At 42.1% G+C, this 13819-nt stretch overlaps 1 protein-coding gene across 6 annotated transcripts in view; it reads right to left on the bottom strand.

Moving 5' to 3' along the window:
- Cacnb2 (calcium voltage-gated channel auxiliary subunit beta 2) overlaps positions 1-13819 on the bottom strand; it is a 346833-nt gene that overhangs the window by 26955 nt on the left and 306059 nt on the right. For all 6 annotated transcript variants that reach the window (XM_051151292.1, XM_051151291.1, XM_051151290.1 and 3 more), the window contains one exon: positions 1549-1671. In XM_051151292.1, coding sequence (XP_051007249.1) covers positions 1549-1671 — 123 coding nt within the window. The remainder of the gene's footprint in view (positions 1-1548; positions 1672-13819) is intronic.

Genomic DNA, 13819 nt, shown 5'->3' on the forward strand with positions numbered 1-13819 from the left:
GAAGTTTACTGCCTATATTCTCCTTGGCTGGTGCCTTAGTTTGAGGAGGACCCCAGGATCCAGATCTGCCTGTCATAAAGTTCTTCTTGTAGGTTTCCAGGACCCTGTGGGTCCTACTATTTCCCGAGATAGGAATTCTTACAGTGCTTTTTACCTTATAAAACTGGATTAACTAGAAGTGTGAATACTGAGAAAGAAATCCTAAAATGTACTCGAAATACTTTGTATCAGGAAGATGTACCTCTGCAGTTTTATGATCATAGGTTCTATTCACATATTTTTTTTTCATGTTGATGCTGACAGTTTGTCTCTTGCAGGTGAAATATTTATCTTGAATTTTCAGGATCTAATTTTATTTTATTCAATTAAGTCCATTTCCAGACTTCAAAAAATGTTCATGGCTTTTTTTTTTTTTCTTTCTACAGTAGAAAATGATCCTGCTCAAACTACTGGCATCAGGGAAAGTCCCTGTGTTCATCTAACTTGCTGTTGCACGTCCATCAGTTCTTGTTGCTGTTCACCGTCATTTCTGAACTCTTTGATTTATGTTTCTGCATCTGTTTTTTTCACATCTCTCTAAGAGTTACTGCAATTTTGAGCTCTCTTAATGCACAGCCATCACCTCCCTCACTTGCACCCCTTAGCGTTCTTGTCAGTTAGATTTCATACACTTTCTGTGAATCCCTTCAACTCTAAATTCCCTCAGGTCCAAGGGGGAAAAAAAGGCTTATGTGCAAATAGGATGTCTTTTAGTAAGAATTATTGTCACTATGGTGTCCCACAGAGAAAGGATGTGACATGGGGACACCAAACAAAACTTAATCAAAGGTGATTATTTCCAGTTATAGGCTGTGTCCTTGTCAGTTTAAGGTAACAGCAACTTCCTTGGCATCAGCCTCCCCTCTCACTGGCTCTGATTCACTATTCTTTCTCCGCAGCAGAAACAAAGCTTCTCTGGTGGAAAGGAACAGCAGAAGCCTCCGCCCAGAGGCTCACAACAGTAATCCCAGCACTTAGATGAATGAAGGAGGGTGAGTGGGGGTGGGGTGGGGCATAGCAAATTTGAGACCAGCCTGGGCTGTATAGTGAGTTTTCGAGCCTGGGCCACATAAAGGGTTCCAAGCCAACCCGGGCACAGAGTGAAATCTTATCTCATAAAAAAGAAAAAACAAAAAAGAAACAAGCAAGCAACAAAAATCTTCTTCCTCAGATAACTCCAACTTTAGACATCAGGAAAAAGTGCACATAGTCAATCAAGGGTAATCTTAAGGGAGAAAATATAGGACACATATAAAAATGGATCACTTAGAAAAATAGTTCCTAATTTCTAGGGCACAAAGCCCAAAGGGGCCCTGGCATTCCTGCCACGAGCTTCTGACTCCCTTTTACATTAAAAGGTTATTTATAACAGAAAAGGTTGTGAGCCACTGATTGAGCTGTGTGTTACGCAACTGCAGCCAGACCTAAGGCTATCGCACAGCAAGAAGAAATAAGGGGGAGTTGAAGGTGAAAAAAAATCACACCGAAAGAAACGGTAATTTTCCTTACTTCCTTAACATGCAGAAAATCTTTTGCCTCGAATGAGATGGCCATGCCTGGCACTGGAACGTCATCCTCCTGGGCTGCGCTGTACCTGACATTGGTCCGAACTGCAAATGCAACAGGTTTTGTCTAAAAAGAGATGGGAGGAAAGATAGTAAGAAAAGAAGTAACAGTGGCCTCCCTCTCAAGTACAAAGACACCCTCCAAAATTGCTAGAATCACTGTTTCTCCCCCATTGGTTCTTTATAACAAAGCATCTTATTTTCGATGACTGTGATAGCTCTCAGCCACATCCACCCACTTCTGAACTAGGAGGAAAATGCTGGGCATGGTGGTAGCTCATGCCTGTAATCCCAGCACTCTGGGAGGCATAGGCAGGTGGATCTCTGTGAGTTTGAGGCCACCGTGGTCTACAAAGTGAGTCCAGGATAACCAAGACTACACAGAAAAACCCTGTTTCATCTCGGGGGTGGGGGAGAAAGCTATTCTCTTCAACAGCACTGAAGGAATAGAAGTGAAGATAAATGAATGAAATACAGGTTTACAACATTACAGCAGGCAACAACCAGAAAGCAGGACACACACACAATGCCTAATTCATTGGTTCGGGGTGGTAAACAAAAAAACCGAAACATAGAAATATCCTCCCTGCCCTGAACATCCACTTCAGTTAATCAATGATCTTGTATTTCCCAATGGTGCAATATTTGGGGTGGAAAAATAACTAGAGAATATATGCTTCAGCCTTAGCAACCACTATTCATATGCTTCAGCCTTAGCAACCGCTATGCATGGCTACAGGGAATTGTGAAAGCACTGCCCTTTTTATCCGACCACATTTCCTCCTTGAGTTTACTCAGCCACTAAAGATAACCTTAATTTAGTCATCCTTCTCTTTTTGGTGCTTTTGAAAGTTCACAGACAAGTCTGTTTCCTATTGGCAATACATGCATATTCAGGAGATGGACATATTACGGAGGCTGGTTTTTGTGGCATGCATATTCTGAGACCAGTGGCTATCTTCCCTTTACTTGTTTTCTCTCTCCTGGGGGCAAGATCAAAGAGAAGCCAACACACCCTGGCCTTACAGCAGGCTCATGGGAAGGCAGAGCACTGGAGAGTATGGTCAAATAACAAGTACAAAAATCTGGGACACAGTGGGACCCAAGAGGTGATCTGGGCCTTGAGGGCAGCAAAGCAGGTCAGCCTTCTAGGCTGAAAATCAAGATGATCTCTGAGACCGGGTTCAAGCTGCCTTTTTCTCAGTCTCATGGGCCTCCCAGGTTTATCAAAAGAGCTTTATCAGGGCTGGAGATAAGGTGGCAGAGAAAACAGACTGCGTAGACACGGGGAAAGCACACAGCCCTGCCTGTTAAGGCTGCTGTGGGGAGGGCTGGCTGGTGTAGAACTATATTTACATCCATGTTTAGATTCAGGGTCATTACTAGGATACTAGGTTGACTGAGGATTAGTGTGGTTATGCCAGGGTCACTGAACTGTTACTGCTCTAAGGACTCTCAGGCCAGCCACACGGCTCCAGCATCCCATTCTATGGGGCACCAGGCACCTGAGCTACCAGTGGACCACTCAGCCTAGTTTTGCTTCCTATGAGCCTGTGCCAAGATGCCATGTGGGCACATGCTACATTGTTTAAGGTCTACTAGTAACTTGTCCCTGCTCTGTTGCCCCCTTTATGGCACATAGAATTAAAGCTCATTACAGATTGCCTTGTGGAGTAAACCTAAACAGATTATTGAATTAATAGACACTACTTCACAGGACAGTAGCACCCCAGTCTTCAGGCAATGAAGCAAAAGTGCTTTAAGAACATAAAAGTAGTTATCGCAGCATCTTCAGTCTATTTCCAATACTTAAGGGGACAAGAAAAAGTTACAAATGGTAAACAATTGCCTTTCTTTCCTTGTAGGTAGTTCTTCGCCCTGTATGTGTGGCATGCCTTATAGGAAAATTATAAAAGCAAGAGTTTGGGACTGTCTGCCAACTGACAAGCAGTGTGCTATGGGTACCGTGTGCCGCTTGCTGAATCTCACTAACTCACTGATAGCTGTTTAACCCAGATGAGGAAATAGGCTCCAAAAGATTTCCCAGAATCCTGGCATGGTGGCTCATATGGGTAATCTCAACACATGGAAAGCTTGGGCAGGATGAAAGCATGCTCAAAGTCAACCTGGGCTAAAGTGCAAGACCAACTTCTTAGAAACAAAGCACAACACAACAAAAAATGTCTTCAGTTGTAAGCAATGGACTGGGTGCTCAAACTCCTCTCTACAAAGCCCAAGTTCTTTAAAGCAAAGTAAAGCCAAGGCAAGAAAAAAATTTAATTAATCAATTATTTTTATTGCATGTGCATTTGTGTTCTGCCTGCTTGTATGTGTGTGTGATGGTGTCAGATCCCTTGGAACTGGAGTTACAGGCATCTGTGAGCTGCCATGTGTGCACTGGGAATTGAACCTGGGTCCTTTGGAAGAGCACCCAGTGTTCTTAACCACTGAGCCAACTCTCCAGTCCTAAGCCAAGTAAATTTAAAGTGGTATATTCACAGCAGTTTCAGGCTACTTAGGCATCACTGTGGAATTTTGGAGATCTAAAAATTATATTTCACAGTGTCAAAAATTGACCTATAGCCTCAAAAGGGGGGAAAGCCATGTGTCTACCCTTCCTCATCACAGTAACTAGGTAGGGTCACAGGGGAAAACTACAGGTATGTGTTAAATAAATCACACACTTGCATAGTGTTTGCTTGCATCACCTCAAGGTCTAGTACACCAGCAGCAATGGAAATAATGATTTTCAGTTAGTTAGATACAGCGTTCTTCCTTATCTTTTCCCCCTCAATCTATAAGGCAAAATTTCATGCAATGAGAACTGAAATATTAAAATGCTAGTGACTTCATAACTTCTCAAAGTTCCACAGCTACTTAGGGAGACCATGGGGAAGGACATAGCTACTTCTATTCTCACAAAGAACAAAAGCCAAAACAACAACAAACAACAAACAAACAAAAACTCCAAAAGCCATGGAAAATGCCTTGGGATAAAGTACTTTGAGGGTTAACTAAGGATTTTTATTAGCCTATAAGTTTTTCCAGGGACAGTCTAGCCTTACTTTGCAAGTTGATTCTTTTTTTTTTTCCCCCAGGACTGAATCTGTGTTGTGCTGCTGAGGCAGCCCTGGATGCCTTGGCTCCGTGCAGGTCCATTAGAACTCTGCATTTCATTCCTATGCTTTGATCCTCATTCCGTCAGCTTACGGATTTCATCATGACTTCCTCTGGAGGCAACTAGCCCTCATTCTAAGGTGAGCCATGCAGGTACCTGGGCATGCTGCTGGGGACCCAAGCCACCTGGAGTCACAACCACCCTCTGGTCCTTCACTCTAACACTAGCCCATCTTGGCCCAGAGACCCAAAAGGATTCCAGAAATAGCTCCTAGCACTGCTCCAACTGCCCACCCTTAGATGCGTGTGCTGACTCCATCCCTCCATCCCTCACCTTAGTCCTACAGTCTGTCTAGAGTCAGCCACAGACAGATGTGTACACAGAAAGCTGATTTGCCCAGCTCCAGAGGATAGTCTCGGATAGCTCTGTAGCCACAAGGATTTTTTTTTTTTTTTTATCTCTAACGGATGTTCTTCTGCTCTGCAGAAGCTTCTGTGGAAGTCTGTCAGAGATAAGCTTAAGGCTTGTAGCAGGAGCCACTCTCATGTCCTCACGGCCTCATGCAGCCACTAGGCTTCACTATCAGCAGTAATCACCAGTAGAAGTTAATTATGTTATCAACACCTTTGTTCAGGAAGTAGAATGAACAGACCATCCTAGCGCCATGATACTCGCTCCAGCTTTCTTCCCAGCAGATGACTCAATGAGTTCATATTGAAATTAAGAATTGCAATGAATATATGATGTTTGTTTTCATTTTAATAAAGCATGCCACTTGCACAATACTATTATTCAAAGGCCAAAGGGAATTCCTGAAGATTAAACATTTCTAATCATGAATAATAGAATTATGTAGATGTTTGTGTATAGATGTCTTTATTTACTCTTACAAAGATGCCTTATATTATGCAAAGCATGTATTTTCATTAGGAAGGAGGAAATAGCATACAATGAAATTTATACTTTCTGCTTTAATAGCTATAATAGGCTGTGGGAAGGATTATAAGGTTTGTCACAGGTGAAAGCAGTCTTGGCGGGCTTTGCCCTTGGACACACCATGGACACTCCCTGAGATTAACCTTGAGATAGACTGGGTGGAGCCATCCTGGGCCTGGAATTCAGGAAGGGGACCAAGGGACTCCACCTGGACTATTGTGTTTCTAATCGACCCTCAATGGGAGAGGGAGACCGCCCCTTGCACGTGAGAGACAGACAGGTGAAAAGGACAGAGAGGAACAGCAGGTTCAAACCAGGCTTGAGTGCACATGGATCTGAAAGAGGACAGCAAACAGGCTGGACCAGCACGCCGGCCAGAGACACATGGAAGGGATACAGGAAGTTTCACTGTTGTTTCCCTTTAACATTTTTTCCCTTTTGTGTAAGCTAGTTGGGTTGTAAAATAAAGTTTAATTGTTAAAAAACAGAGCCAACAATAGGCTACTCTTAAATATGAACTACTCCAAACTTTCTCTTTTTTAAAATACATTTAAAGAAAAATATAACCTAATTCCCATTATATGAGATGATCAAAGAGAGAAGTTAAGGGGCTGGAGAGCCATGGCATGGTCGGTAAGAGCACTTTTTGCTTTTGCAGATTTCCCAGGTCTGGTGCCCAGCACCCAGATTATGGCTCACATCCATCTGTAATTCTAGATGTAGAGGATCCAACACCTTCTTCTGACCTCTGTTGACATGAGGTACACACGTGGTGCAGGCTAACACACACAATTAAATAAATACATTTAAATTGTCTTCAAGTAGCTGGTCTTAATCTGGTAGAACATTCCAGCAGAGATGATTCCATAAGTAGCACATTTTCAAGAAGTTACTAAAGTTAAATAGTGACACATCAGCATAAAGTAAATACGGGGAAGGCTGGCAGCCAACATAAAGCAGGTGATAAGAGAGGCTTTCCTTTATTCTCAGTGACCCATGTGAATCTTCAATCGCCCTTCTTTGCATTAGAGATTGTTTTGAAGATGAGGGACCATCAATGAACAGCACTATTAAGAGTACCTGCCCTCCAGAGTTTGCAGTCTGCAGAGACAGAGCAGGTGTGTCAGATTTTCCCAATAGGCCAAGAAGGTAAAGACCAGGAACCTCTGTGTGAACTTTAAAACCCCATGGCCAGCTGTTGATAAGCAATTCAACAGCATGATCGGGGTTAAATCCATATAGGAGAGGGAAGAGAATAAAAGGAGATGGCTTAGGGAGAAAGCAGTGTCCAGGGAAATACGTGATGAGAGAGGAGGAGATGGAGATGGAATTTGCAGTAGATGTGAATGAAAATATGATAAATGAAAATGAAGAAAAAATTGCCAGTGTGATGTTTCTGCTTAGGTAGGAGGCAGGGAGAGCCAGTGAGTAAACAGGGAACACAGGCTTAGATAGAAACACTGAATTCTGTGCCAGACAAAGGCAAGAAGGTGGAGTGACCATGGACACACGCTAGTGGGAGAGTATCATCTCAGCGAGTCCCTTCTCAATGGACTAGGCAGGGGAAGAGGCAAGTTAGAGGTTGGGAGAGGGACAGATGGTCTAATGTGCTCTTCTAAGATGTGTTAGATGAGTGGAGTGAGCAATTGTGCTGGGCTCTGGGAGGTGTAAAAAGCTCATGTGACATCCAGGCTGTTGGTGCCTAAGCTATTTGTAAGTGGGTACTGCCATGCTAGAATACAAGGAACATTGGACCATAGGGAACGCAGTGAAAGGATAGCCCCTTAGCAAGATATAATGGCTTTAAAACTGCCTTCACCATCTTGCTTTAAATATTACAGAGAAATTTAGTAGACATGATGCACACACACACACACACACACACACACACACACACCATGCACGCACACACCACTTTTACCCACCTCACATATATCAGAAATAAGTTGCTACTAATCAGTCTTGTGATTTAAATTCCTATTTTGTTAGTTGCCCCATGCGTTTCCCACTATAATGGTTTCATCGCTGCTAGAGAAATCAAGATTTCTTTCTTTTAAGGGGATGAAAGAGTCAGCAGCTACTCTACACAGGACTGTGTTGGGAATGGCTAAGTTACTACAGACACTGTGTTACAGTCTGATGAGGGTTTAGCTTTGCTTACACATCTGTAAATGCTAAGTGTTTCTGTATTTATTTAATTTAATTAGGATTAAGTAATATGTGCCCATGCATGTGTGTGTGTGTGTGTGTGTGGGTGTGTGTGTGTGTGTGTTGCTCAGGATCAACCCTAGGCTCTCATACATGCTAAACAGGCATGACACTGCTGAGGTCTAACTTCAACCCCCCTCCCCCACCCCCCCCCACCCCACCCCTCCCCTACCCCACCCTACCCCTGGTTATTTTTCACTTTAAAACAGGGTTTCAGGCAGTTGACTGGATTAGACTTGAATGCACTATGTAGCCAAAATTAGCTTTGAACTTGTGATCCTCCTGCCTCAGCCATCTTTGTAGCTGAGGTTACAGAACTTGCATCACCAGTTCTAGTGAAAGAGTGAATGTTTTAAAACAAAAATTGAAATCTTATTGTTCTAAAGCTACTAAACTTTCAGGCTATGAAGTCAATATAGAACATAAATATATTTCTTTTATCTTTAAAATGGATGATTAAAAGGTGACGAAGCTTGAATAAGTTCCATGAAATAAATATTGATTCCTAAAATACAATGATCTTAAAGATCTTATATGAAAGTAAAAATAAGGCAACATCCATGAACACAGAAATAGTGGGAGTTCTCAGAATTACAGAATCCTGTTGCTTGTATGATAGTGATGACAGAAATATGCAGAAATGTAGCACATGTCCCTTTTCTTGGAATACTCTCCCTGGATCCACAATCTTCTACAAGAGCCATAGTTACTAGCTGCTTGGGGTTGTATGTCCATGCTCCAACAATCAAAGGTTAAATCCTATTCCCAAGGTGATGGTGTGAAGGTGGGACTCTTGGAAGCAGTTGGGACATGAGGGTTGAGCTTTCCTGAACGGACTAATTGAACTCATGGTACTCCTTTCTCAGCCTCTTGAGAACTAGGATCATAGGTTTGAGTCACCAAGTCTGGCCTTACCTACAGTAATCTTATTCCAAAGCATTCATAACCAAATATTTCTTTGTTCAAAATTCCTATGTGAGGAGGTCCCACTCAGTCTTAGACCTAGGGGAGGGGAATAGGGTGAAAGCGAGAGGGAGGGAGGAATGGGAGGATACAAGTGATGGGATAACAATTTGAGTTGTTATCTGAATAAATTAATAAAAAATAAAATAAAACAAAAAAATTCCTATGTGCATTGAAAAAATTGACAAATGTTCAGTCAATAGAAATCTGCTATGTCTTTTGATACCCATGTCCTTAGCAGTCTTTTTTATTTGAATTTCTGTTTTTTACTCAGCATTGCTCCATTGGCCAGACAGTGCAGTTCAGGACTCAGAGCTTGCTTCTGCGTGCTGCCTGAGACTTAAGTGGGAGAGCTCATGCTGATCCCTGAGAGCAGACATAAGCTGAGCATTGGAGAGGCCTGGGTTCCCATGTGGGTAGAATCAGACACAAGTGCTAGCACTCTCCCTGGCTGGCTGCATCTTCTGTGTACTTGTTCCTTCCAACTCTCAAATAAACAGCTTTATTTATATTCTTTGCTTATACTTCACCCACTTATGTGTCCTATTTCTTTGCTACTTTCTCCCAATATTGCCTCTCTCATTTGTCACATAGAAAAACAAACAAAATGTAAAAAGTAGAATGATGTGGGGCCGTCTCCTGAGACACCAGCAACAACACTCCCGGAAGGGCCTCAGTTCAGAGTGAGTCCCAGCAAACTCAGCCCTCAGGCACATTCGCCTTCACCATAGTGGTTCCCACTCACTACTTTTCTCTCTAACAAGGGTGGGAGGGAAGGATATAAATGGAATCAATAGCAGAGCCTCTTTAAATGACTGCCTGGCATTTAAACTATTATGAACTGTCTATTCTACACTTATTTAGAAAATTACACACTACAAAGAATTTCCAAAGAAGCCTTCTAAACAAATGTAAGAAAAGCCCATTTAAAATCCATGCTAACAAGCACAGGCAGCCACATTATGTTTTGTGGTAATTAGCAACCATCAGTTTCTCCTCTGCTCAACAGCTGTGGTCTTTGCAGAGTTCATAAGTGCTAGAGACCAAGAGGTATGAACGTTTTGAGGTGTTTCTTTTCCTATTTCACTTTGAGTGTTTTGTTCTTCTTGAACTGAAAGAATTGAGAAGACCATCTTTATGACCAAACCAAACATTTTGCAGAGAATAAACTAGCTCAGAGAATCTGTGGGTAGCTAGTTCCAAACATGAGCATCTGTTCCATAGCCCACTCTCTAGAAACATTGCAAGCTATTTTGCTAGCCCTGGCTTCCCTGTTGTAAGCCTTTCTAAGGTAAGGCTCTGAGGCAGATACTCTGACGGAGAAAATGGGGTGGGGCCCAGGGAAGTGGATGAAGTGGATGAAAAGGTGTGCAGGAAGGAGAACAGTCGGTGTGACCAAGTTATTGTTTAAATGTTTATAAATGAGCTCTGAAAACAAAACTTGTAATATAAGGATGGAGAGAAGGCCAAATGGTTAAGAGCACCAGTTACCCTTCCAGAGAATCCAGGTTCAATTTCTAGACATGGCAGCTTACAACCATTTCACCCCTCTTCTGGTTTCCCCAAGCACCAGGAATAGATATGGTATATAGACATGGATGCAGGCAAAACATTTACACACATGACATTAATGTTTTAAAAACATTATTATCTCTTTAAGGGTCAAAAATGATGTCTCAAATAACCACTCAAGACATCTTTATTGAAGTTCTGAATACTTACAAACTCATTATGGCCTTCAGAAGGCAAAATGTTAAAAATTAGCAGTTGGGAATGGTAGCACACTCCAGTAATCCAAGCAGTCACAAGTTCAAGACAGGAGGAAACAGGGTTTTAATATATATGTAAAATGTGTAAGTGTGTACATTTTATAGGTATAGGTTGATAGATAGATATGTACACTCATGTATATATAGCTTATGGAGGCCAGTTAGCTTGGCTTGGGTGTGTCTAACACTGAGCACTCGGAATAGAACAACTTGTATGGGCGTTTGTCCCTGGAGGCAATGCATTCTTCCCTTCTCAGAAGCCACTCACCTTCTATAGCTGTTCCTCTAAGGGTGGAATCGCGGAAGTTCACACACCTGCTATGTGAACTGGTATTGTCATTTCTGACATTGGTCTTGCTCAGGCGACTGTGTATTTGAGAACTGATGGATGTCTTCTTCCTATCTTGTCTAGGGGACACAATCTATCAATGGGTGTCCTGGGCATCTGACCTTACAGCTGTTCTACTCCCTCTTGCATGATTTGTCTTAGGCCCTGGGTTTAGGGGTTGCATTGTAGATCTATCAGTTGGGGCTGGGTACCTCAAAGTCATTTATTCTCTTCCTTTTCATCACTTGTACATCTCTGTTGTGCTCTTTATCTGTGGCAAAAAAAAAAAGGAGCTTCTTTGATGAGTGAGAACACATTTATCTGTGTGTATAAGGATAGGTCTTTGGAAAACAGATATTATACTGGTTTAGTAAAATGGCAGAAGCAGATTCTCCCCTAGGATCTATGACTTCCCAGCCACAAGGAGTTGACTAGCTTTTCCAGTCCCAAGCATGACTTCCTTCCTGTTGAGTGGGCCTTTAAGTCCGATTAGCCAGCTGTTGATTACCTTCAAGATTAAAGTGTCACTGTTCTACCACTGCAGATATCTTACTAGTCCAGTCATTGTGCTGGGCCATAGACTTTACAGCTCAGTAGGACTATACTACTGATCATCTCTCTCCCCTTGGCAGCCTGAATTGCACCTTCTGATACTATGAGAACTTTGAGTCAGTTCCAAGCCCATATGTCCAAGTTCTATGTCTTCAGCAATAGGGAGTCACCTCCAAATTCTGGGAGGCAACCAAGGGCAATGATAATAGCCCACATTGTTGGCATGGGTCTCTTGAACTCTCCTGCCCAACAACACAAGAGGAAAGTTCTCCTCCATGGTACTACTTTTTTGTTAGATAATCTATTGCTTTTGGAGGGACATGTCATCATCCCAAGCAGTGTAACTTATTTTAAGTATATGTTATATGTAATTTTTGGTAAACAAAATATTTTTAAAATAGTTAAAAAAAATCTTATTTATAGAATAGGCACCTCTCAAGTACCACTACATATCATTTTGGTCCCACCTGCCTCTTGTGCCAAGTATCTTGTTGGCAATGCCCCGGCACAAGGCTCTGGAGTGGTGTGGCATCCTCTTTATCATGTGTGAGTACAGGGGAGCACAGACACAATGTCCAAGGGGCAGCCCTCAGAACACGCATGATTAAAAGTAGTGTCATCTATCTGACTGTCTTGAGACACGGCTTGTATAGTGCCTCAGAGGACAAGCTAAAGGACTGAGCAACCAGTCAAGGCAGTCAAGCGTGTGGTCCTGTTGGTTTTCCCTCCTTCCTCACTTCCCTCTCTTGCTTTGGACTTCTGCCTGTGTTACATCTGCACATAAACTCTACTTCTGCCTCTGCTTTTGGGGAGCTGAGAAATTGTCTAGATGGCCAAATAAGCTGTGTTATGTATTCAGTAGGTAGAGAGAGGCACAGCCATTAAGAAAAGATACACAAGAGTGCTGCGCCTATTTAAAAAGACCAAGGTTAAAAACTGTATGCCTAATATAACCCTAGTGTGTGTTTGTTTTACAAAAGTATGTATGTAATCTCTAAGCTGTTGGCTAGATGCTGAGTTCATAAACAATCTTTGCTTCTTGGGAATTATTGTAATCTAAATAATTTACTTTTGTAGGTAATTTTTGGACGGAAAATTCAGCTGCATATGCTATGAAAAATTTAACTGGGAGATTGAGGAAATGGCACGGCAGTTAAGGGTGCTTGCTGTTCTTTCAGAGGACCTGAGGTCTGTTCCTAGTATTCACATCAGACAGCTCACAACTATCTGTAAATCTAGCTTTGAGTGATTTGATTCCCTCTTCTGACCTACGTGAGCACCTGCACACCTGTCCCTCTGCCCCCCCACCCCATAACTAAGAATGAAAAATCTTAAAAAAAAAAAATAACCGGGAAGAATAAAATATGCAGGGCAAAAGCTCTATGTCCAATAGACAGTAACTAAAAGTAAGTGTTATTTTTAACTAAGAATCAGTAAAACTTTAGGAGAGACCATGAAGTAAACTTGGTATGTCCATGAGATGCTGTGGCACATAATGGCTCTTAAGGAATGAGAGGTTAAGTGAAGACGAACGAAATCTAAACTCTTCCAAAAGAGGCTTTGATCTCTTTTGGTGATGACCAAGAACATGTGCTTTTATAAAACACACACACACACACACACACACACACACACTCGCACACAAATATACACACACACTCACACAAACATGCATGAGCACACACTCATGCACGCACACTTAAACACTAAAACAAAAGTCCTTGGCTAATTACAATTGCACACACTCACATGTATGTACACATGTGTATGGGCTTGTGTGTGTGTGGGTGCATGTGACAGAAATCTAAAAACAGAATAGGAACTGGAGGAAGGGAAAGAGGAAGAGGAGGAGAGCCAGTATATTGTCTCATTTCTTTAGACAAATTCTTAGATCACAAGGTGTTTACATCTGAAAAAGTTTGCTACGAGGTACCATGCTAACCCTCAGCAGACTTTGCTAGTTGTCATGACCACCAGCAGAGGATAAACACGTCTGTATTCTCACAGCTCCTCAGCCTTGGGTATGAAAATGACAGAATAGGTGAAATTTGTGGATTCTATTTTCTGTAATTGAGCTTGAAACACTTGGCAGAATCAGGGCAGTTATTAAGTTATTTCCTCTGAACTTCAGAATTTGCTTGTTAAGTGTCTCTTACACACAGGGCACATTCTTGGCAATGGAAACACAGAGCCCTATGAGAGAAGACTGGGTTTTCTCTGACCTGCCAGTACTCCATTGGAGAAAGACAATGAAGTCTGTTCATTCTTTGTATATGAGTAAGTTTCCCAAAGGAGATGTTCTAAAAATGCTAACTGTGCACAGTGACAGTTGCACACACAG

The sequence above is a fragment of the Acomys russatus genome, chromosome 9 (genome assembly GCF_903995435.1).
Source record: "Acomys russatus chromosome 9, mAcoRus1.1, whole genome shotgun sequence".
Lineage (NCBI taxonomy): Eukaryota > Metazoa > Chordata > Mammalia > Rodentia > Muridae > Acomys > Acomys russatus.